The 23,503-nt window shown below is 42.0% G+C and overlaps 3 protein-coding genes across 4 annotated transcripts; 1 reads left to right on the top strand and 2 right to left on the bottom strand.

Moving 5' to 3' along the window:
- Positions 1-142: 142 nt before the first annotated feature.
- Positions 143-14,050, top strand: LOC135080128 (zinc finger TRAF-type-containing protein 1 homolog). Of its 2 annotated transcripts, XM_063974815.1 has the most exons (6): positions 143-472; positions 1,693-1,931; positions 3,447-3,658; positions 5,782-5,942; positions 10,918-11,776; positions 12,673-14,050. In XM_063974815.1, exons 1-5 carry the CDS (start codon positions 272-274, stop codon positions 11,122-11,124), a joined length of 1,020 nt encoding a protein of 339 aa, XP_063830885.1. In that variant the 5' UTR covers positions 143-271; the 3' UTR covers positions 11,125-11,776; positions 12,673-14,050. The 2 variants fall into 2 exon arrangements, with proteins under 2 accessions (XP_063830885.1, XP_063830886.1); XM_063974816.1 differs by lacking the exons at positions 10,918-11,776; positions 12,673-14,050 and adding an exon at positions 10,111-10,654.
- A 292-nt stretch (positions 14,051-14,342) lies between these two features.
- Positions 14,343-16,626, bottom strand: LOC135080127 (WD repeat-containing protein 89). The gene is made up of 7 exons (XM_063974814.1): positions 16,409-16,626; positions 16,008-16,234; positions 15,651-15,826; positions 15,294-15,557; positions 15,097-15,188; positions 14,914-15,016; positions 14,343-14,501 (listed from the first exon to the last, which is right to left on the bottom strand). Exons 1-7 carry the CDS (start codon positions 16,555-16,557, stop codon positions 14,370-14,372), a joined length of 1,143 nt encoding a protein of 380 aa, XP_063830884.1. The 5' UTR covers positions 16,558-16,626; the 3' UTR covers positions 14,343-14,369.
- A 1,207-nt stretch (positions 16,627-17,833) lies between these two features.
- LOC135080126 (translin-associated factor X-interacting protein 1-like) lies at positions 17,834-23,086 on the bottom strand. The gene is made up of 10 exons (XM_063974813.1): positions 22,010-23,086; positions 21,554-21,691; positions 20,720-20,901; positions 20,119-20,294; positions 19,813-19,939; positions 19,525-19,633; positions 19,275-19,444; positions 19,007-19,202; positions 18,481-18,633; positions 17,834-18,058 (listed from the first exon to the last, which is right to left on the bottom strand). The coding sequence occupies exons 1-10, from the start codon at positions 22,964-22,966 to the stop codon at positions 17,849-17,851; spliced, it is 2,418 nt and encodes an 805-aa protein (XP_063830883.1). The 5' UTR covers positions 22,967-23,086; the 3' UTR covers positions 17,834-17,848.
- Positions 23,087-23,503: the final 417 nt, after the last annotated feature.

Genomic DNA, 23,503 nt, shown 5'->3' with positions numbered 1-23,503 from the left:
AAACCGTATGAGAAGCGTTCCATTCGTTTTTAAGTCCTTATAACGGGACAGTTCGTTTAATTTTATCAAGTGACATTTTATACGAGTGTAATTGAATATACGATAACGATTGAAAAAACACTAAGCCTATATCGCCCATCACTATAATTTTTCTCTTTGTTGTGTTGTTGTCGTCTATTCCAAATTTGGTTTGTTTTTATCAGTCGTCAATCGCCTTTGTAGCGTTGATCTGTCATATTTGTCTGTGTTTTGCTAATTTGATTTTCGCGCAATGGCTGAAGCTCCCGAGAGCGAGCCTGTGCCCTCGTCCAGCGAGCCCGCTGTCGAATGCGACGCAAAAGAGGACGAAGGGCCATTGTTGAAGAAGCGTAAGCTCGCTGACAAAGAAACCACTGAAAAGCTCGAGCACAGGCTCGGGGGCATCCTGTGCTGCACAGTGTGCCTCGACCTGCCTCCAGCGGCCGTGTTTCAGGTATTTTAAAACAGCTGATCACGAAAAATGCGCGAATCAGCTGTTTTGACTTAATTTCTTTAAATTACGTAACAAGCTAAACTCTACCTAGCTAGAGCGCAGCTTGCGAAACCCATAAGTGCGTCGTGCAGACGCCCACACGACGTGCTTGTCACTTCAATCAAATCCAATCTCGGGCGTCACTGAATAACATAAGTGTAACTTTACTATTGTACAGTGTGGATATCTCATTGTTCATGGCCTCTGTTGTTGTGGCTGATGCTAGGTACTGTGTAGTAGGAACTGTGTCTATTGCCTACTTGTAATGTATGTGGATGATATAGTGATCTATTGTGTACTGATACTTATGTATTGTCGACATTGGAGCATTGTACTAAGCACCTGTGATATTGTATAGGATAGCCTAGTTTGTATGATTTGTAGTAATTTAATATAGCCTGTATGACTCTTGTAACATTTCGCGTTAATAAAGAAATGTTTCAGAGATGTAGTTCTTTCTTTATTCAGATCTCCCCTCAAACTCCCTTTCCTAACTATAAAGAACAAAGAACATTTCTCAAATTCAGTTATCACTTTGCCAATTAATATTTCAATCATTAATTACATATTCCATTATAGGTTTAGATGTCAGATAATATACTTTTTTTCATCCTTAATACATAATTTTAAATGTTAAAATTTAGTATCACAAATATTTATCAAAGCACTTAATACCAGAAAGAGTACCTACAGTAATTTGAGTTAATTTAAAGGTTTGCACTTAAAAGAAGATGAAGCAATGATAACTGCATGTTTTGAACATAAAGCATAAACATTTCTCTTCACATGCCATTAAATATGATTTCTTTCTGTTCCAGCATATTGTGTAGTTTGTTTACAGGAGCCACAACCGATGAGGGGCTGAGGTAGACCGCACACACCATAACGTTGTCTTTGTCTTACAGAGTGATGCACTGACACATATCAACATTTACCTAAACAATTTTAATGCAGTCACATCACCTATTTTGCAGTTAATTTAATGTTTTTTAGTCCTTGCAGTCATCTAAACGCTTCAATTGAGTTACTGTTGATATTTCCAGTATTTTGTTAATTAGAATGTAATTCGTAAGCAGGGTTAGAGTTTTAGTGTCACTTTGATCACAGAATGTTAATATGTGTCCAAGCGTCATCGAGGACACGCCACCGTTGCGTCGTCTGAACGTTGTTTCCGATTTCAGTGTAGCAATGGCCACCTTATGTGCGCCCCGTGCTTCAATCACTTGCTGGCGGACGCGCGCCTGCGCGACGAGTCGGCCACGTGCCCCAACTGCCGCGTGGACATCTCCAAGACGCTGGCGTCGCGCAACCTGGCTGTCGAGAAGACGGTCTCGGAGCTGCCGTCCGAGTGCAAGTACTGCACGCAGATGTTCCCGCGCCACTCGCTGCAGCATCACGAGGACAAAACTTGCGAGGATAGGTGAGTTGGGTTTTCTTCAGCAGTGCGATATGCTTAAAGGTTTGACCAAACCAACGCGATCACACGCGATCATCCAGCGTGCAGCGATGGCGACCAGACTTAAATGCGTTGATCGCCATTGCTGCACGCCGGCTGATCGCGTTGGTTTGGCCGAACCTTTACCCACATCGATGCGAAATAAGCCTTTACCTCTACGCCTCCGAACATTCCAGCCCCGGGAGCACAACCTTGTATTGATTGCTTAAACCAAAAGTTTTGCTATCCTGCAAAATGGTCCTTCGAGCCAGATTTAGATAACTTTTCATATCCTGAAAACAGTTACGTTTCTAAGAAAAAAGTATCTTTTTTACTCTGCTACCATTTCTCCATGCCGCATCTCAACTAGGGCACCGAAGAATTTTATGTGCTTGACATCCTGTTTTTAAATGCATCTTTATTTAAACAAAGGCACATCAAGCGAAGTATGCAGTTTTATTTAAAACAAAGGCAGATAAAGCAAAAACAGTAAAGTTTACGGAGCGATAAGAAGCGGCGGTTAAATTGTACTGAACTTTGTACATTATTTATCTCATGACGTTATCGATTTAGGTAGGTTAAAAATATTTTTTTGGGCTAAAGATAGCAAATAAAAGCATCTTTTTTTTATCTCGATATCCTTGCGAGGAGTTGTCTCACATTTGCTAGAGATTTTATTGGCCGGCAGATTGTAATTTGAAAAGACACTTGATATCGGTTTCGTGATTTTAGATGGGCCCCGCTGATTCTTACAATGGGTATCAGTGCCTCCCGCAGTCGACTGACAGTTCCGTTCTCCTCAGGGATTACAAGTTCGCGCAAATCGTAGTGTCGGCGCCTCTGCGGAGGCGCTGCGTGGAGAGTTTGGTTCGCGTGGCGGCGGCGCTGTACGCGCTGTGCGCCGGCGCGTTGCGGCGTGCGTACCTCGTGTCCGCGCCGCCGCCGCGCGCGCGCCGCGCCTTCCGCAGGTGCGTGCCGCTACTAACGCCTGCCGCGACGCGAACCAAACTCATCTGCGATTACTAACAAAAGCGATTTGCCTAACATTGTTATCAGATAATACATATTAATAACAAACTAAGCTATTAACAGGTGGCGACGAGGAATTTGATCTTAATTTATTAACAGTTCGGAATAGTGGGGGTAAAGGAAATTATCTACGTAATTACATAGGGTCTTCAAAAATAACGTGGGGTTTTCCACTTACTATTGAACGAACCTCTCATATTTAAAACGCTCTTAAGAACTGCTGGCCTAAAGCAGAGTAAATACAAATGAGTAGGTCATCTTCATAGAAACGCACCGAGCGCGGTTTGTATGTGAGCGCGCGCCAATACGTATGCGGCGCGCACGCACACACTGACAAAATTCAGCGCACCTCACCGCTAATCCACGCTAAGAGATTAGAGTTTAGCCTGCCTATAGCTTGTGATAGGCTCCACGACATGCCCCTTCTCGTGTATCGGTTGCCACTGGTACTGAACTAGCGTCGGTGTGCAGGCTGACTGGTTGCCGCTACGAGTGCATCGGCTGCCCGTGGCGCGGCGCGGCGCACGAGGCGGGCGCGCACGAGGCGGCGTGCGCGCACCCGCGCAAGCCCGCCGCCGACGTGGCCGACGTGCTGGCCGAGCGCGAGCGCCGCGCCAAGGACCACGCCGCCGTCTACACGCAGCTGCTCGACCTGCTTTCGTATGAGAAGATCACCTTCAATGGTGAGTCTACTTTGCAGCCGAAAGACCTCCATGCCTTGACCTGTTGTTCTACAAGAAGATCACCTTCAATGGTGAGTCTACTTTGCAGCCGAAAGACTTCCATGCCTTGACCTATTGTTCTACAAGAAGATCACCTTCAATGGTGAGTCTACTTTGCAGCCGAAAGACTTCCATGCCTTGACCTGTTGTTCTACAAGAAGATCACCTTCAATGGTGAGTCTACTTTGCAGCCGAAAGACTTCCATGCCTTGACCTGTTGTTCTACAAGAAGATCACCTTCAATGGTGAGTCTACTTTGCAGCCGAAAGACTTCCATGCCTTGATCTGTTGTTCTACAAGAAGATTACCTTCAATGGTGAGTTCACTTCGCAGCCGAAAACCGACTGTTTGACAAACCTCGCTGTGAGAGGTTTGTCACAGGCACCGATTGACCTAAAGACCTCCATGGCTGGATAGAAGCCTCCTCTAGCATTTTCCCAGCCATCAACAGGGGTGAAAATGAGTTAATCCTCCTTTAAGTATCCTGCCTACTGATCCCAGCAACTCTGGTGCAAGAAGATTGCATTTAACGGTAAGTGATCATCACATCTAAAACTTTCATCCCATATGTTTGTAACTTTGTAACAAGTACCAGAATGTCCCGAAACAACGGTGAGTGTTTGTGGTAGTAGTGGTCAAAGTGGACTTCCATTCCGTGCCACCAGTTAGGTATATGTAGAGCATGAAGGGAGACCTTGACATTGAGCATGCGTTCGTAAAGGGCAATTTCAAGATTTAAAATTTTGGTTGAGGGTAAAATTTCAAAATTGATGCATCCGAATTAACATCTGCATGAATATCAGTGTTACCATTGAAAAATATTGGAGAAATGATTTCAAAATTATTTTTTTAAATGACTGGTTTATAATAAATGAATGGGAATCGGAAGTGGCCCTATATGATCGTATGTTCAATGTTCAAGAGTTCAGCGAGAGCCCGTCGCCGCGCGGCTGGCCGAGAACCGCGGCGGCCATGGTGCAGGAAAAGATCTGTCAACAGATCTCGGGGCTTGACGGCAACTGTGGTGTGTTCGTTGGTAAGAGCTTTCTGACATCTGTTGATGAGAGACTACACTCGCCAATCCAGAAAAAAAAACCAATATTAGCTTAGGTTTACATTCCTCGAATTTATAAAAAGAAGAAATGCTAAAAGGCAGAAATTACTACATGAACTTCGAGTATTCAAAATTCGTAATTACCTACTAAATGTTGCCACCAATTAACGCTAATTGATTCTGACCTTTATCTGTTTATGTAGTTATACATGAATAGGCTATTAAAATGCATAGAGATAGAATAGTGAGTGGGTGAATCACTGAGTGACTTTTGATATTCTTATCTACAACTGCGTCTTACGCGATGATAAAAGTAACAAGATGCAATTTAACGACTGTACATATTAGTTCAGAATCAGACTATCAACTTTCTCTTTCTGTGTCAATAGCTAAACAAAATCAGTTTAAAGGTCAACACTCAACGACTTTCGTCACGTTTGCGTTGGCTGGTCCACTTTCCTTTTATTCAATTATAATGATATTGATAGAGTTAGATCAAAAGCCTAGTGCAGAGCAGACTCAAATTACAATATCAATCGGACGATTCTCCTGTTATGCCTTAGTGTTACAGAATCTCTACAAGGTGTACCTATATCACTAAAAAATCAGCTGATCTGTTTTAGTCTGACCCAAATTTTGATAATTTTAGGTCTTCAACGGTATTTCTAGCTGTAACCTGCATCGAACAACTTCCCGCGACCTTCAACCAGATCGTCGGTCCACCTAGTGGAGAGCCTGGCCTGCCCACACTACGTCTTCTATCCCTGAAGTACCTGGATGAGGGCAGCGTAGGATCGGTCGATATGGGAATCTTTGGGGGAGGTCTTTGTCCAGCTGTGGACGTCATTTGGCTTAAACACGAACGAACAGTATTTTATAGCAGCTATAGTTCAACAGTATTTTATGGCCTTCATCGTTCATGGCACATACTCTAAAAGAGTGAGTGAAGATTTTGTAGAAATTATATTATGTGTGGATTGCGTGAGGAGTACGAGTACGCCTGTATCTAAGCTTGCTCTTATCCTTGCAGACCTGCAGCTAAAGCCGTACCGCACCGAGGAGTACGTGCACAAGCTGTACTACGAGACCTCGCGCTTCACGGCCTTCGGCCACCAGTGGGTGGTCAAGGCCTTCGTCAACAAAAACCAGCGCGACCCCACGCAGAGCTCCGAGCGAGAGATCACTTACCAGGTCAGTACGATTCTGTTAAGGCGATTAGTGTCCTCAATCCGCGCCAAATGGGCATTTTGTAAAGCCTACTCCTCTTTTACTGCTGGACAGAAATAGTTGAAAAAAATATATGTTATACAACAGTTCAAGGACTACATTTGTGACGTTTGAATCTTCGCTACGTCTCTTTGTTTTGGATTAAAAAAATAAATACGGGACATCGATTTTTTACTTAAATTCCCTACTCCTCCAAAACGGCTATGTTAATTTAAAAGATTTTTGCACGAATAGATTGGGAATTCTTTAATCTTTAAATGACACGTTGCGTTTTTCAATCGAACATTACTTTCATTCATAAATTTTACTTTTAATAAATTCCGAACGTTTTGCTGTTGAGGGGGCCTTCGCGGGGTGCGGGCGGCAGTCGGCCGCTGGCCTTCAGACGGGGAGGTTGTGTCACTCGCTACAAACTGACATTAGCGATCAAAATGATTTTTTTCTTTGGCTTAGTTGCACCACCTGACGTGACCTAACTTTGACCGTAGCTTTGGCGATAACCGGTGTTTTTTGTATGGAGTTAGACAGACTTTTGACGCTTGTCAAAGTTGAAGTAAGATGGTGCAACCCAGCTTTTGTTCGACAATAGATTTTATGTCAGAATTGTTCATAGAGTACGTGCAGTCAGACAATACAATTGAATTATGACGCGCTCAGACGCTATTTTCTACCTGAATAGAATCTATTAGTGTAAAAAACTATAATTGACTCCAAAACAACTGCACTAGATAAATACAAGTAGAAAAATTATTACGTTATTTATTTACTAGGCCTTTGCAATCAGTATCCAAATTAGGAGCTAGTCAGAATCTGTAACTTAATCGATTTACGTGAAGAAAACAATTTATATTTTTCATACTTATTAGAATTAGATTTTAAATATGTTTCTTCGCGAAAATACCACAATTAAAAATAACACCTGTAACGCCCCTGGGTCTGCGGGTGTCTATGGGTGACGGTAATCATTTACCAACAGGTGATCCGTTTGCTCGTTTGCCTCCTGTCACATTAAAAAAAATTAAGATAAAGTGGTATTGAATTGTTCTATAGAGCTTATTAAAAATTTGGATACTGATTACAAAATTAGCCATTTTCGGAGTCGGTGTCGGTGTCCTACCTTTTGGTGATTCGTTTTGGAGTTGGTTTTAATTTTTAGTGAAATTAATCTATTTCATGCCTTTAGTAGACTATAGGTACCCAGTAGACCTTGTTGTTGCCACTGAAGGTGCATAGGTACTCAGTACATTGATACCATATTTTTCATGTTAAGTGCAAATAAACTTCCCTAAATTACCAAACCATGAAACGTAGTAAGAGCTTGTTTTAAAAAAAATCTTTTTATTTATGATGGGGAATTTACTGCGGCGTAGTAGCAGAGATTTTCCGTTTGTAGATCGTAATAATTTCGAAGAATAGGGATGTTTCGTGGATAAAGCAAGAAAGTAGCAAGAGTTTGAATAAGACCGTCGGTGAACTTACCAAAAAAAATCTCTAAATGTATTTTTCACTTTTTTAAACTTATGAAAATTTAAAGAGATGAAGCGCACCAAAGTTCAGAAGATGAGGCACATGACGTCAAGGCATGCTTAAAAATGTGACGATTTGTGTCGTCACGCGGAATTTCATCGCATCATTATCTTCGTAATTATACTTGTTTAATTGAAAAATAAAAATATCCTGTGTCCAATATTTTTTGATAATGTAAAATTGACGGACCAAAAGTATTTTTTAAAGAAACTAGCCTATTCCTATGGCCACATTCCAGCTCCATCATCAGACCCTGCAGTTTCCCTTAGAGAATTGAAGACTCATGATTTTCAAAGTAGCGTACCTACTTACATAACATTAGGTACTTGCTTATACAGGGTGTCCCAAACACAATGGATAACCCTTCAACCATCGATAGGCCTCGCCATGGTCTCCCTAACGTCCAATTTTGACCCCAGTAAAAATATCACCGTTTTCAAGATTTTTAAGTTTTTGTGCATTTTTAGAAAATTGTAATGAAATTATTTAGGTATAATAATAAATAAATACAAATCAAACGAGCCTAAACTCGATGGAATCGTTTATTCCCGGAGTTGCTATGGGGCCACTGGCATTCCAGCTCTACCATCAGATCAGCTCCATGTCATCACAATATTGCATTGAATTACATGTATATCCGAAATTTGAACTCAATCAATTGATGAAGGATTTCTAATAAAAAGACAAATACATTTTCAGTTTATTCTTCATAAGTGATAGACAAAAGCAGAAACATTTGCTTTTTTAGGCCATAGACAATACTAGGTAGGTACTAATGCGTTCCAATAGGGATGATGACTGGGTAATGAAATCGAAATTCTATTTAGTCCGTCAGACAGATAATTAGAAAATATTAGACTCACATTTTTTAATTTTTTCCATAATCGAATAATTACAGTATTATATTGAGTTGAAATGTCGCGTGACGTCACATTTGAGTAAAAATTCTACTCAAGCGTGGCGTATCGCGCCATTTCAACTCGATGTAGCACTGTTATTATTTAATTATGAAAGAAAATAAAAAATTTGAGTCTAATATTTTCTAATTATCTGTCTGGCGGACAAATAATTGAAATTTTGTCATCTAGCCTAGTTGTCGTCAGGAAGTTGGTCTAACTAATTCAGCTTGCAACTAATTCAGCTTGCAAGTTGCAACTAATTCAGCTTGCAAGATTCCACCCGAACAAACATTTATGTAATTACCTACATACATCATAAATTGCAAGCTAAATAAAAGCTTGTAATAAAGTCGGGTTTGTTCAAATTTCGAGAACGACTGAACCGACAAAAGCATTAGAAAATTTATGAAAAATAAAATAAAATTTTATCCCGTACAAAATGTTCATGGATTTTGTTATTTTTATTAAATACCTTTACGCCTGAGTTAAATGACACCGACATCGAGGTTCATCAATTTAAGTTTAAAATAATAGGCAGTAATGTATGAAGAAAGAGCTTCTATTCTGTATCTACCTATGCCTGTGTATTTTTGATCGGTGTCAAATCGGAGTTTTTGGTGCGGGGTACGCGGGTGTTGCTCGCGGCGTGAAGGTCAAACGCCCAAGGTCATTGAGGACTCTAATCGCCTTAATGACAATTTTGTCCTTATTCCAGTATTTACTTCCTACAAAGACAGACTCGTCTTGTTACTCTTTTCTTGAATTTATTTTTAAAGGTGATATTTAAAGGCTTGCATAGTTACGAAGTAAAGCGACCATAGCACACCGATTTTAGCATCTCTGTCGATCGCTGGACTATTGTGGCGATCCTAACCATAAAGTTAATACATAACCGTTTTTTGCATACCAAAAATTACTATTTATTTTTAGTCATTACGAAATCTAACGAATAGTTAATACTTACGTAATTTACCCAAAAAAAAGCAGTTGCAGTTATGTTTAGGTTAGAATTGTGACAGTGCGGGTCATTGGTCACGCTGTCTGCTGGCACTGGCATTGTAGACAATGAAATGAATAGTTTACCTACACTTTGCCTTACCTAACAGTTTCTAATTTTGTGTGGTGTGCAATAAAGTGTTTCTGTCTGTCTACGTTTCGATTCGTCAATAACGTTAACTACGTGTTCTGCCTGTATTCAATTTTACATGGAAGTTTTTCTTTCTTCCCACCACTGCATCTTTTGTACAGCTCCTTGCTATAGATGACCCACGCTGAACTGTCCCACCAAACTCAATGACAGGGGGGCGCTACCATCGTTCAACTATATGGTTTCCAACATGGTAAAAATCGGAACCAGCGATCCGGTATTGACGGTGGCGCCCCGCTGTCAATGTCATGGATAGGACAGTTCAGTATTTTGGAACTATACAGTGCGAGCTCCAATGAAACGAAACCTAACTAGTAAAAGGTCCTGCGTCCAAGAAGTGAGTAGTCCTGGGGATAGACTCCAGGATTACTCGACCTTCAGGATTCACTCTTCAAGCGATAAAGACTCACAAGTGGACAGACGACACTACGTGCAGGTCGCTACCAACCGGGCGATATGGAAATCATCGGGGGAGGTCTACGTTCAGCAGTGGATGTCCTGATGATGATGGTGAAACGATAAAGGCCGCCCAATCCACCTCGTCATTTGTGCCTTGCAGATAATCCTCAAGAGCAAGCCTAGATAGGATTCACTCCTACAGTCGATAGATCTATATGACCAACCAGAGCCTCGGTCACAACGTCGTCGTTTGATCAACAATCAAACCTTGCAGATAATCCTAAAGGGCAAGCCTAGATAGGATTCACTTCTACAGTCGATAGAGACGACCAGAGCCTCGGTAACCCACGTCGTTTGTGTCTTGCAGATAATCCTCAAGAGCAAGCCTAGATAGGATTCACTTCTACAGTCGATCTATATGACCAACCAGAGCCTCGGTTACAACGTCGTCGTTTTATCAACAATCAAACCTTGTAGATAATCCTAAAGGGCAAGCCTAGATAGGATTAACTCTTACAGTCGATAGAGATGACCAGAACCTCGGTAACCCACGTCGCTTGTAACTCGCAGATAATGTTCAAGAGCAAGCCTAGATAGGATTCACTTCTACAGTCGATCAATATGACCAACCAGAGCCTCGGTCACAACGTCATCGTTTGATTGTTGAACCTTGCAGATAATCATAAAGGGCAAGCCAAGATAGGATTCACTTCTAAAGCCTGGTCCGTGAGCACGTAGAATCCCGTCCAATGACCCCAAGCTACCCATCCCTATCGCTCGCGCGTAATTATGTTGCTGTCGCGCTCGCACACTCACTGCGGGCGCCCGTCGCACAGTCGCGACAGCAATATAATTACGCGCGAGCGATAAGGATGGGTAGCTTGGGGTCATTGGACGGGATTCTACGTGCTCACGGACCAGGCTTTACAGAGATGCCCAAACCCACGCTGTCGTTTGTGCCTTGCAGATAATCCTGAAGAGCAAGCCGAGCAGCCCGCTGCCGCTGCAGTGGCTGTGGCTGCGCGGCCCGTACGGCGAGGCGGCCTGCACGCCGCGCGCGCTCGCGCACGCCTTCAGCGACGACGCGCCCGACGCGCCGCCGCTGCCGCTGCCGCTCGCCGACCCCGCCGACGCCAACCGCCTGCTGCTCAACAAGGCCATACAGTTCCGGTGAGTTCCGCGCTCATTGCACACCTGTTGTTCAATATTTGGACGGCCGTTTGGTGTAGTGGTTCGAAACGGACTACTTTCCGAAGGTAGCGGGTTCGATTCCCGCACAGTACAAACATACGCCTTCAGCGACGACGCGCCCGACGCGCCGCCGCTGCCGCTGCCGCTCGCCGACCCCGCCGACGCCAACCGTCTGCTGCTCAACAAGGCCATACAGTTCCGGTGAGTTCCGCGCTCATTGCACACCTGTTGTTCAATATGTAGTCGGCCGTTTGGTGTACGAAACGGACTACTATTCCGGAGGTAGCGGGTTCGATTCCCGCACAGTACAAACACACGCCTTCAGCGACGACGCGCCCGACGCGCCGCCGCTGCCGCTGCCGCTCGCCGACCCCGCCGACGCCAACCGTCTGCTGCTCAACAAGGCCATACAGTTCCGGTGAGTTCCGCGCTCATTGCACACCTGTTGTTCAATATGTAGTCGGCCGTTTGGTGTACGAAACGGACTACTATTCCGGAGGTAGCGGGTTCGATTCCCGCACAGTACAAACACACGCCTTCAGCGACGACGCGCCCGACGCGCCGCCGCTGCCGCTGCCGCTCGCCGACCCCGCCGACGCCAACCGTCTGCTGCTCAACAAGGCCATACAGTTCCGGTGAGTTCCGCGCTCATTGCACACCTGTTGTTCAATATGTAGTCGGCCGTTTGGTGTACGAAACGGACTACTATTCCGGAGGTAGCGGGTTCGATTCCCGCACAGTACAAACACACGCCTTCAGCGACGACGCGCCCGACGCGCCGCCGCTGCCGCTGCCGCTCGCCGACCCCGCCGACGCCAACCGCCTGCTGCTCAACAAGGCCATACAGTTCCGGTGAGGTTGCTCATCAGTTCAGCCACAGGACGTCCACTGCTGAACATAGGCCTCCCCCAATGCTTTCCATGTTGATCGATTGGTAGCGGCCTGCGTCCAGCGCTTCCCTGCTACCTTTACGATGGCGTCGGTCCACCTTGTGGATGGACGTCCCACGCTGTTTTGAAATTTAAACGACTACAGTGTCGCCATCATGTACCGATTGTTGTACCCATTTCTGATCAATTGATGTGACATCAAACGCGATTCCCCTGAAGTCTGAATTCACTTGAGCATGCTCAGGCGAATGAGCAACTCATTTGGTTAAGTCGCTCGAGTCTCCACTTGAGCGACTTAACGAGATGCGAGCCGTGCGTGCTCGGGCGTCTCCGCACGAGTGGCTCGACTGAATGAGCCGCTCCTGCGCCTGAGCATGCTCAACTGGATACGAGGCTTTAGATTTTAAAGAGGCACTATTAAATCAAACCGTAACCGTGCAGTTACCGCCTCAAAACAGGTGTAAAAGAGCATAAAATATTTACTAAAGAGTAAAGACCTATGATGTCACTAATTGTTTGATAATTGAATAACCTATTGTTTTGAAAGCAAGCTATTTACCTCATTTTGAAAGACTGCCTATCTAGTCATCATAACTTTCGGTTAAAATATTAGGTTTAAACAAATGTATGTTTGTTTGCAGCCTCATAATGTTCCTGGCGACGAAGTGAGGCGGCCGCGCGCGCCGCTCCCCCGCGCACTCCCCTCCCCCCCTGTCCGCAGGGAACCCCGAAATCATGATTTGAAATTAGAATGTAGGTCCTATTTTATTTTGACTTGACCAATGATTTTCGACAAAAGCATGCGTATTTTTTATTCTAAAACGAGACTTATTGAGATAGACAGACGTCTGCGAGTTGAGTTTTCTCTCTCAACACTGCAAAATTAATAATTTTCTCAGTTTACTTAGGTTATCTACGCAAGTAAATAGTAATCATCAAATGACATGATTTATAGTGATTTTCGTAATGACAATTGCTGCTATTTTTACCACAACAGAAGTGGTAGCGTTACGCCTCTACTACTGTCAGAAGCCTAGGCTAGGTTTCATTCATGTCCAAATTATATTATTATTCAATTCATACATGTCCTTTAATGAATCCAAATTATTTTCAAAAATATTACGTGACTTATTCATGATTGAATCGTAATCATCATTTTACAAATACACATTCCTTCACGACTCAAAATAACTAAGATTACGAATATTCACTAACCGTATTTATTTAGAAATATAGGTTTTTTAAGATATTATATTTTAATTGCGATTATGTTGTTTATTTTAATGTTATAACAGAATTAAATAACGCACTTGAAGAGATATTTTTCATTTTAGCATAATTATTATGATAGTTTTAATATATTTGTGGAGATATAGTCATTTCCCTAGCAGATCGGTAGCCACAATATGTCTATGGTCATAAACACACATCTTATTCAATCATAGACAATTATTATGAATGCTGTGGTTATACATACATAAATACTGATATTATAAACATTTTTATTTGTCGTCGAGCTTAAATTAGTGGGTTACGTGTTATCAATATATCATTTTATTAATAAATAAGCGAATTCCAAAAATACGTTGGATTTTATGAGTACAAAGTATAAATCTGAATTTTATCTTAAATTAGTATGTAATTCGGAAGAGGCTGGGCTTATGTGTAACTAACAATTCGCTCTCTAGCAAAGGGGAGAGACAAGCAAAATTAACTTTAAATCCTTTGGTTTAAAATTAATAACAGCATACTCGTATTTCAATCCTATGGAAAGATTATCATAATATTACTCTGCTAAGTTTCTCACTGACCCTCGAAGATTAAACATAAGCTTTTAATGGTGACTTTTTGTCAATTGTGTGTTCGTTAGTCTGTATTTGTGTGCCTGATTATCATTATTTTATCGTACACGCTGTGCACGTGTCCATATTATTATATTTTAGCTAAATATTTTTATCTACACTTTGTTAGCTTTTATTTTGGGATTAGAAAATAAAGAGATAAGTCTACATTACAAAATTGTATTATTTAATGGACCCTGAATCCTACTGAAATAAATCCAGCTGTAAAAATTCGGCTTATATTATTATTTTGAAAGTGCTAGTGTTTATTTAATATTGTTCGAGTCATCTTAAGCACCAGTTATTTATCGGGTTTTCACACAGCAGGCATTTTGCATCTAGTCACAAAACTGAATAAACGCCTACTTAAGGATGTGTAAAGAATTTTGTCCAAATGAAAAACAATAATATTGATAATTAATTTTAAACTTTCGCGTTGCATAATTGAATTAATTAATAAAATTCAACAATATTGATTACTAGTATATTGTATAATCCTAATAGGGCTTGTATCTGTTGACGTGCAGCCTGTCTAGCGGGCCGCTGAGTCGCTTGGGCGCCGCCTGCCCCGCCGCGCCGGCCCAAACGCTCACGCGTCCGCCCTCACCCGCCGTCACCAGGATGTCTCTCTGGAAGGACCACATAAAACTCATCATACCATTTCCCATCCATTTAATACTTCATTCGATACACAGGGTGACTGGAGGCGATGTGGATATTGCCGGCTAGTAGTGCATCCACTGTGCATAATACAGCCATATTAGATTCATCTTTTCCCTATTGCTTATCACTTCCATTCCATATACAGGGTGACTGGAAGCGATGTGGAATATTGCCTGCTAGTAGTAGTGCTAGTCTCACTCAGCCGCGCTACCGCATTGCACCGTTGGACGGGCGACACAGTGCAATAGATTTTTCCAGCATATTAGAAGGTAAAAAACAATTTTATTTACTTCATAGGAGAACTCCCTCATTTACGACTCGTCCTGTATTATATTCTTGACGATATTGTAAATCAAACGTCAGGTGATTCATACTTACGTCTTTTTCGTACCAACAGCACCTCACAATTTGTTTGTTTTGTGTAAAATTTGTACATGGCTGCAATTTCTTTTCTGCTATCGTAATTGACCTTAGTACATCCCTGAAAAGAGATAAAATATTACTTTTATAAACAGTCTCATCAATTGAAATATTTTTTGATAAATTTTATTTATTACTTACCCATCTCCAGCATTTGAGCCAGCCAATAGTACAGGTGTGTCATCAATTGATGTGAAAATATCCACTAAATAACAATCATCATCTTTACTCCTCTGAAAAAGAAATGATTCAATGATAAATTAAAAATACATAAGTGATAATAATGAAGTTTGGCTTAGGTATTTAAGATTTAATATGATAGCAAATATTTGTGTTACCTTTATACTTCTAGAAATTTTATCTCTACTGTAACTCTTGAGTTGATCTCCAGTCTCTGTGTCCCACAGCTGCAGGTCATTGGACTGTGTAGTGCAGGCAGCTCTTCTGCTGTCCAACCAGGATATTTTCTCTACTGAATTTTCTACATTTAAGGAATATATCAGAGCATCATCTTCTGTCTGTTCCAAGATATTAAATATATTCAAAAGTCCATCTATTGACCCTGATGCTAGGATTTCTGTCTTCTCTTTGTGGAATTTGACCTGGAAATGTAAATGAAAAGAATTATCCATTTTACATAATATTCATGTAAAAGGTGGGATATTTTCTATATTGTATACTGGTGGCTAACTTACTTGTGTAATATCGTCTGTATGAGAGTTCCAATATCCCCCTAAAGGTTTTGGCATTCGGGAGTCCCAGAATACAAGGTATGCATCATCCTCCACTAGTTGACTGCCTGCACATATCACGCGCCCATTGCAAGACACGTCCATGCATTCATAGGGACGAATTATTTGTTCTTCTTCATCTAGAAGTGTTTATTATATTGTTAACTATTTTATTATTATGATCTAAGAACCTATGATAAAAATATTGCATCTCAGAAGAGTACAACTGTTTAATAACCATTTATCATAATGGAACTTACCATTCTATCAATAGCAACTGAATTTTTAAACTAAATAATTTGTGTTGTGCATGATCTTTACCTTTATATTCCTGGACACAGCTCCCACTGGCTCTCAAGTCCCAAAGCTTTACTAATCCGTCTAAACCAGATGAGTACAGCATGTGGTCCTCCCGGGAACTGAATAGAACATCGGTCACAGGTTTTTGATGCCCGCTAAGCCGACACACCTGCTTGAGGGTGTTATTGCCCTGTTCATACACTTCTATCCCATTGTTGTTTGACACACTCACTGCTAGTTTTAGGGACCTGAAAATACGATTGAATGAATAGGGCACTGTTCTCGAGTTTAAAGATAAACATACTTTATAACCTAATTATGTTACACAGTTTACGTTCATTTAGGGTAGAAATATGTCTTGACTAATGATTACTGTTTGGGACTGATAGTATTGTGATATGTTTATCTTAGGATTTACTTACTTGGTCCCGTGTATTTTATTAACATAAGATTTTTTCTCAGACACAGTTGTTTCTGCTAATAAATCATAATTTTTATTGAATAACTGTTTCAAAGTTTTAGAGTCAACAGTGTCTTTGTCTAGTTCTTCGTTTTCAATGATATCTGCCATTGTTTCAGTAAAATTATAGCACTAGATAAAAAAATTTCCCACTCTTGATTGTAAACAAACTCACGTGTGATTTTTTATTTGTCAATGTGACATGTGACATTTAGCTTTTTTTTGTTTATCGCACAGAGTAAATTTCCTCTAGCTTAGTCGAATAATTAATGCAACGGTTATATGCCATAGACCACCAAACAAAAACCGGTAAATTTTTCAACATCTGTTAACGGATGTAAGACAACACTAGTTTTTTTTTTCATTTCCGGTACATGTAATTGAGCGCCAAAACTTGAAGTTCAAAACTTTGTCATTTTAGTTATCTCGTATTAAAGATTGTTCATAAACATTATTCACTACTAGGTCATCTATAAGTTTTTTAAAGGTAGGTAGTTGTATTTTAAATTGTTAATACACAAAATGATTTAGCCAAACAGTACCAAACAGCCATTTTCGTGATGTAAATAATTGTCATTTATTTTTAAATAATATAAAATAGTTATTATTATATTCAATGGATCTTGTTAACGCGTCGCTTGTCCCGGTAGCGGGCTCCGGCGCGCTCGACGTCGCCGGCAGCCAGGCGCGCGGCCACGGACCGCAGCGGCAGCGGCGCCGCGTCCGCGCCGGAGCCGAAGGCCCAACGCACGTAGCGCTCCATGCGGATGTGGTCTGGGAAAAGGTAATTTTATTTAACTTTGATACGGTCGGCACACATTAAACTGTTAGCTGAATAGAGGGACGATTTTACGGCGGGATCTATGAAGCGAAGGTTTGAGTTTATGAGTTGGTCTTGTTGCACCACGGTTTTGGCGGCGGCGTGCCTGCTTCATGTAAGTCCTCTAAGTTTATCACGAAAATCGCTCAGTCCTCCTATAGTCCTACCAGTAGCGGGATCTACGATAGCGAAAGTCCTCGTCAGCTGTTCTGTCGCCACAGGTTTGGAGTTGGCATGCCTGCTGCATCAATTTTTTTGTTGCACGACAGTCACTCGCCACTTAGAGCGTCCACCCAGTCCTACCTATGGCGGGGTGGACAATAGCGCTTTGTCACTGGACGCGCTTTAATTTGTAAATTAAAAGTGTCGAAAGCTCGCTTGAGCTGGACCATTGTTAAGGCTAGGGCGACGGCGTGCCTGCACGCTGCATCTATTAATTCCGAGTTACCTATGGACAAGAATCGCTCCTGGGTACGTTACCTATGGTGGGGTTGACAATAGCGAAAGCTCGCTTGAGCTGGACCATGGTTAAGGCTAGGGCGACGGCGTGCCTGCATGCTGCATCTATTAATTCCGAGTTACCTATGAACAAGAATCGCTCCTGGGCACGTTACCTATGGCGGGGTCGACGATGGCGAAGGCCCGCTTGAGCTGTTCAGTCGTCACCGGCTTGGCGGCGGCGTGGCGGCCGCCCAGCTCGGCCACCACCTCGCGGATGTACTTGTCCTGTGCCAGCTGCCGTTGCCGGTACAGCTCGCGTGCCAGCTCCAAGCGGTCGAAGCCTTCTTCGTTCTTTAATCAAAATTAGTTTTTTTACCACAAAGACGGTGCATCCGTAGGGAGGCGGATCTAGTGATGCATCTAATGTACCTACTTTCCGCACCACTAAGTACTCACATGCATGCATAGACATCATGCAGCCAGTTAGTTGAGATATAGATTTTTCGATAAAGATAAGTAGAAACGAATAAAATTGATAGCAATCACATACTTATATGGCACAACCATAGCAACGAGATTAGATCAAGGTCACGTTATACGGTTTAAATAAATCTTAATTACCTACTAAGCTCAGGAATGTATGAGAGACGAGAGTTACCCCACAAAGTTACCTGCTCCGAAAAACTCTGCGTAATTTTAATTTGTATCCAGGTAACGTGATGATGAGCTTTTATCTCTGATGAACAAAATCAATTGATCTACTTAAGTATCACCTCTTGGAACAGCTTGTCCAAGTTGACCTCGTTGCAGTTGATCTTGAGCTTGAGTTGCTTGCGGACCACGTCCACCATGTTCTTGATGTCTACGTCGCTCTTCAGCGGGAACACCGACTTGGACACTTTCTCAAACTCCTCTAGGGTTACGGTCTGTTGAAAGCGAAGGGTAGTTTCAGATTTTATTTAGTTTCAGCCTGACAGCTGCATAGTAAAGAGAGTTTAGTAGTAGAATTCAACTCTCTACATCTTCATTCAGGCTCGATTCCTAGAAGAGATAAGCATGTGGCGTAGTAAAACCATCCGAGGCCCGTGGCAAATACTGGCAAATACTGTGCGTATCTAGGGGTTTTCTAGGTATTTTTCAGAGGGGCTCCAGGACCGTCGCCCTGAAGCATCGCGATTCGCGAGAGGTGCGTGGCATTTTGCCAGTCCTGCCACTATAGTTAAGCTTACGCCCCTGGAGAAAAGGTTGAAGAAAGAAGATCATTTTACCACTACATAAAATATACTTTTGTGTAAATACCTCCTTATCCTTGCTCTGCCGATACAAGTGGTCCCTAAGCGCCTGCCACTGCCGCCGGTGGCTCAGGTAGATGTGCTCGCTGAGGTGGCCGTGCACCACGCCCCAGAACAGCTTGACCTGCGGCTCGTCCAGCATCTGCTCTGCGCCGGCGCACAGGTTGTACGCCCATTCGGCGCGGACTGAGGGCTGTTGGTACCTGGACACATATTCTTGATGTTAAGTAACAAAGTTTATTCTTGAAAAAGAATTGTTAGGTTTTTCGTCTTGCCTGTCTTCAAAATACTTGGTGACATAGTCTTGCATGGAAAACCCCTGACCATGCTCCAGTTTTCCGAGCCAGATGTCGTTTATGATCACGCTGATCTCCCGCCGAGACAGACGCAAGTTACGGACTTTGCCTTCGTAGCGCAAGTATGGCGGTATCATGGGGTCCATACCCTAAAAAGTCAGAAAAAAAATCTGGGTAGGTAGTTCTTTTCAAGCGTTGAATAGCTATTAGTTGGACATTTTTAGCTTACAAGGCCATCGAAGTGTTCCAGTTGTTCGCTCTCTGCTGCTGGTCCTAGTTCTTTCAGCAACACGCGAAGGATATCCCGTGATGATAGTCCGCTTGCCAGCTGCCACCACCTAAGTGTAAGTAATCTTTTTGTTATGGTATAATGCCGATGAATGAAATCTAGAGCAAAAAAGCATCTGCGATTTTACTGTCGATAAAACCTAGTTAAGTTATCCCGGTAGTGGTAGGTGCTATGAATATTGAGCAAAAAATGGCTGCTTGACCTTGTGGTCTTCTTCCTTTTCCTTACCTGTCTCGTCCCCCGCCGATAAAGTCGGCGCAAAGCTCCCACTGTGGGCGCGGCGTGCCAGCACGCTCCAGCTCGCTACATCTTTCTTTGACTTCAACTAGCTCCTCTTCTACGCTCTTTTTCAATGCTGTTGACAAATCTTTCCCCATTGATCATTTTCTAGCCATTGTTAACATGAATATTTTTGTAAGTTAGCAATTTTGGTCTAAGTAAGTAGAACCTATATCAGATATCAATCAGATGATCGAAAGACGCAGCTTCTGGTCGAAGATCTGATCTGTCTGTCTTATTATCTCTAAAACTCACCCAGCACACGTTTATACGTGTCGTGAATAGTTTGCAGTTCAGCTTTCAAAGCATTCGTCTGTTTGGTCGCGTCGTGGAACTGCGCCGTCAGGCTGTCGTGCTCTCGCCGAGGCACCGTCTCCGCGTACTCATCCGTCATCTTCTTCAGCTCACGTTGGGTCGAGGACAGCTGCTCTCTATTAAGAGTACGAAAAAGTCGTGATGGGGATAGTTTTATTCCTACCTACCGTACTTTTCTATATTTTATGTGTGGGCAACTGGGCACACATGGTGTGGGGGTTTATAGAAGAGAGTAGCTTGACTTTCATGGCTTCCGTTTCATTAAACCTAATGTCCTCCAATGCTGGACAATGGCCTCCTCCATGGATTTCCAAAACGACTGGTCTGCGCTTTTCGCGAGATCGTCGGCCCACCGAGAGTGGAAGGCCTACCTAAGTGCCTATACTACATTTTCCGGTCCGTGATGGTCATTCGAGAGCTTTTCGGCCCCAAAAGCCATCTCAGTTCTAAGAGCTATGCACGCCGCCTACCAGGATGACCAACGATGATGTTTGCACTTTTGCATTGAGTGTGCCAGTTTCGAATCATTTTGGTCATTCACCTGCAACGATCCAGCGCTATCCTGAGCACGACGGGGTCCCCGTAGGCGTCGTCCAGGGGGCCCGCGCCGCCGTCCAGCTCCTTAAGCTTCAGCTGCAGGGCCAGGTTCTCGAAGTACAGCGTGTAGCGCGCGTCCCGCTCGCGCATCAGCGATATGTAGTCAGAGAACTTATCGTCTTTTAGCTGGTGGAAATATTCAACAGCAGTAATTGCTAATTATTATTTACTTACAGTGAGAGTTATCAATGTTGATAACATGATATTTATAGGACATTATCTCATCATGCTGGTATTTGGGTGAAATGTTTGGCGAAGTTGGAAGATTTTAATAGTTATAATAATATTTTTTTCTACTCTTATCAAGCTTTGCGAAAGATAAAACTGGACGATATCATCATCAACAGTCTGTTCACTGTTACATTATTTTCCAGTAAGATGATGCAATTGTTTACACAAATGTAGAAACTTGAAACAAATAGTTTAGTTACGTAACTTTAATGTGCATAATGTTATAATATCTGGAAATCAAATCTGTCTGGGACAGCTTGTGCTCGAAGTTTATGACACATTCCTATGCCACCAGCATCACTAAATTCATATTCAGGAGTTCAGGACATTGACAATAAAAACCAAAAGAAAATATTAAAATAAATATATTATATAAACACTTTCTGATAACATTATATACTTTATAATAACATCTTAATAATATAAATATAATATGAACAGATACATGTTATAGACAAGTTAACATTCCCAGAGCATGATACAACACAAAACATTTATAAACATTATACAAAACCAACATTCAATTACTAAAGTACATTTAACACACCTTTCCTAAATCCTTCTTCAACTTGGACATATCAAATGTCAACTTAAGATTCTGTTCCCTCAGCTTTTCATTTTCCTTGATTAGATTTTTTAACTTATCATCTCTTTCTTTCTTCTTCACTGACAAACCGAAAATTCTCTGGAATTCAGCAAAAGCTTTTTAAAGGCTTATTTTTTATTGGGTTTTTGTACAAACAGTTAACCTTCTTAATATTAAGATTTAATTAATTCCAATACCAATCCTTATCTCAAATATTAGGGACTCACAACCTTCTTACAGCACTTTAGTAAACTATAGCTAAAATATATAAATAGAGTAGGCAATAAAATTATAGTTCAACAAAATATGAGTGAAAAAATAAGTGAAGCAAGTAATACAAAGGCTTAAGGCAGAGTAATGCAGGCTTAATGTGATTTATTAAACATTAATTGTTTTTTGATTCAGCCAGCGATCCACCTGGGTGCGTATATGGGTAATATCAGCTGCATAAGTTCTGCAGCACCCACCCACATAACTAACTCCCAAGTCCAGCCAGCCAGGCACAAATGAATCAATCCTATCACATATGTCGCCTTCAATCCACCCTAGTTGTACATTGTACTTTTCTCCTGAATTTGGATATGTTATTAACGGAATAGGAGCATGCGGTCTATCATTATTGATACCCTCGAACAACTTGGCAATCAATTTTGGAGAACAACAGTTAGCACCGATGGCAACTAATTGGTTTGGATTTAAATCCCAACACTTTTTAGCTGCCATTTGAAAATTCTCACCATGAGCAACACTAGTCTCATCTGTGACACTGAAGGACAGCCAAGCTTTAATGTTTGGATACTCTTTCAACATTTCAACCAAAACCTCAGCTTCTATCTGACAAGGGATGGTCTCTATAGCTAAGAGGTCTACTCCAGCATCAATTAGAGCCTTAATACGTGGGGTGTGCCACTCTCGTATGGTTTCAGGGGATGTGCGATCCGCGTAGTGACCATCGTACTCAGACCCATCGTGTAGATGCGCTCCGTAAGGTCCAACTGAGCCTATGACGAGAGGTGTGCGAGTAGACGTTCCTTTTCGTAGGCATTCTTCAAGGTAGGTATCGCGAGCGCGTTTAGCCAGTTCCACAGCGCTTCGAATGAGAGCGAGGCCCTGCTCAGGAGTCACGCCGAGATGTTTCACAAATCCACCAACTGACGCTTGATATGTATTCGTTGAAATGCAGTCGGCACCGGCTCGCAGGAAGTCTAAGTGTGTGTTGTACACTGCTTCTGGATGTGTTTGTAGATAACGAGCGCTCCAGAGAGGGTCACCGTCAGCGGTCTTACCGACATGGACGGACAGTTGCGAGGAGAAACCACCATCCAGCACTAGAACTTTCGGATATCCCAAATCAAGTGTGCTTGTGCACGCCATTGTAGTTGAAATGAAGATTTATTACATGTGCGTACTGCGTATATTGCGAAAACTCAGTCAGATATGAAAATCAAACAAAATAATAACATGTCAACATTGTCAAATACACAATTTGACAAATGTTAACACTATTTTAACGTCCCGTGTTCGTCTTTACCGGTTTTTATTCTTTAACCTCCTTTGTCATTTGGTATCGGTTCTCATAAATCATAATCGAGAATAAAATCGAGTCTTGCGGGTTAGGTGGTTGTATCTCTAAATGGAGAGGCCCTAAATGCTATGATTGGCCATAATGGCCATTACCATTAAAGTTTTATTTTATAACCACCATAATAATTAATTTGTACTTACATCTTGTGTAATGAATTCTGCGATGCGGTTATCTCTGATTTTGATTGCACTTTCATATGCTTCTTTAATTTTCTCTAATATTCTTGAATATGTCACAGAACTTGTTATAACAGTATCAAAAGCTTCTCGAAATATCTAAAAGCAAACAATGCGAGTTACACGTCATACAAAGTTTTAGCAAGGGTA

This window comes from Ostrinia nubilalis, chromosome 17 (genome assembly GCF_963855985.1).
Source record: "Ostrinia nubilalis chromosome 17, ilOstNubi1.1, whole genome shotgun sequence".
Classification (NCBI taxonomy): domain Eukaryota; kingdom Metazoa; phylum Arthropoda; class Insecta; order Lepidoptera; family Crambidae; genus Ostrinia; species Ostrinia nubilalis.
This window is presented reverse-complemented; position numbering and strand designations above follow the sequence as displayed.

What these genes read in the sequence shown, in the direction of transcription:
- LOC135080128 (XM_063974815.1), top strand. Translation starts at nt 272, where the DNA reads ATGGCTGAAGCTCCCGAGAGCGAGCCTGTGCCCTCGTCCAGCGAGCCC. An exon ending in GACAAAACTTGCGAGGATAG is followed by an intron (nt 1,932 to 3,446) that starts GTGAGTTGGGTT and finishes GTCGGTGTGCAG; the next exon opens with GCTGACTGGTTGCCGCTACG. An exon ending in AGCGAGAGATCACTTACCAG is followed by an intron (nt 5,943 to 10,917) that starts GTCAGTACGATT and finishes TGTGCCTTGCAG; the next exon opens with ATAATCCTGAAGAGCAAGCC.
- LOC135080127 (XM_063974814.1), bottom strand. Translation starts at nt 16,557, where the DNA reads ATGGCAGATATCATTGAAAACGAAGAACTAGACAAAGACACTGTTGAC. An exon ending in AATAAAATACACGGGACCAA is followed by an intron (nt 16,235 to 16,408) that starts GTAAGTAAATCC and finishes TCGTATTTTCAG; the next exon opens with GTCCCTAAAACTAGCAGTGA. An exon ending in AAATTTCTAGAAGTATAAAG is followed by an intron (nt 15,189 to 15,293) that starts GTAACACAAATA and finishes TTTCTTTTTCAG; the next exon opens with AGGAGTAAAGATGATGATTG.
- LOC135080126 (XM_063974813.1), bottom strand. Translation starts at nt 22,966, where the DNA reads ATGGCGTGCACAAGCACACTTGATTTGGGATATCCGAAAGTTCTAGTG. An exon ending in TGAAGAAGGATTTAGGAAAG is followed by an intron (nt 20,902 to 21,553) that starts GTGTGTTAAATG and finishes TATTTCCACCAG; the next exon opens with CTAAAAGACGATAAGTTCTC. An exon ending in ATAGCGCTGGATCGTTGCAG is followed by an intron (nt 20,295 to 20,719) that starts GTGAATGACCAA and finishes TACTCTTAATAG; the next exon opens with AGAGCAGCTGTCCTCGACCC.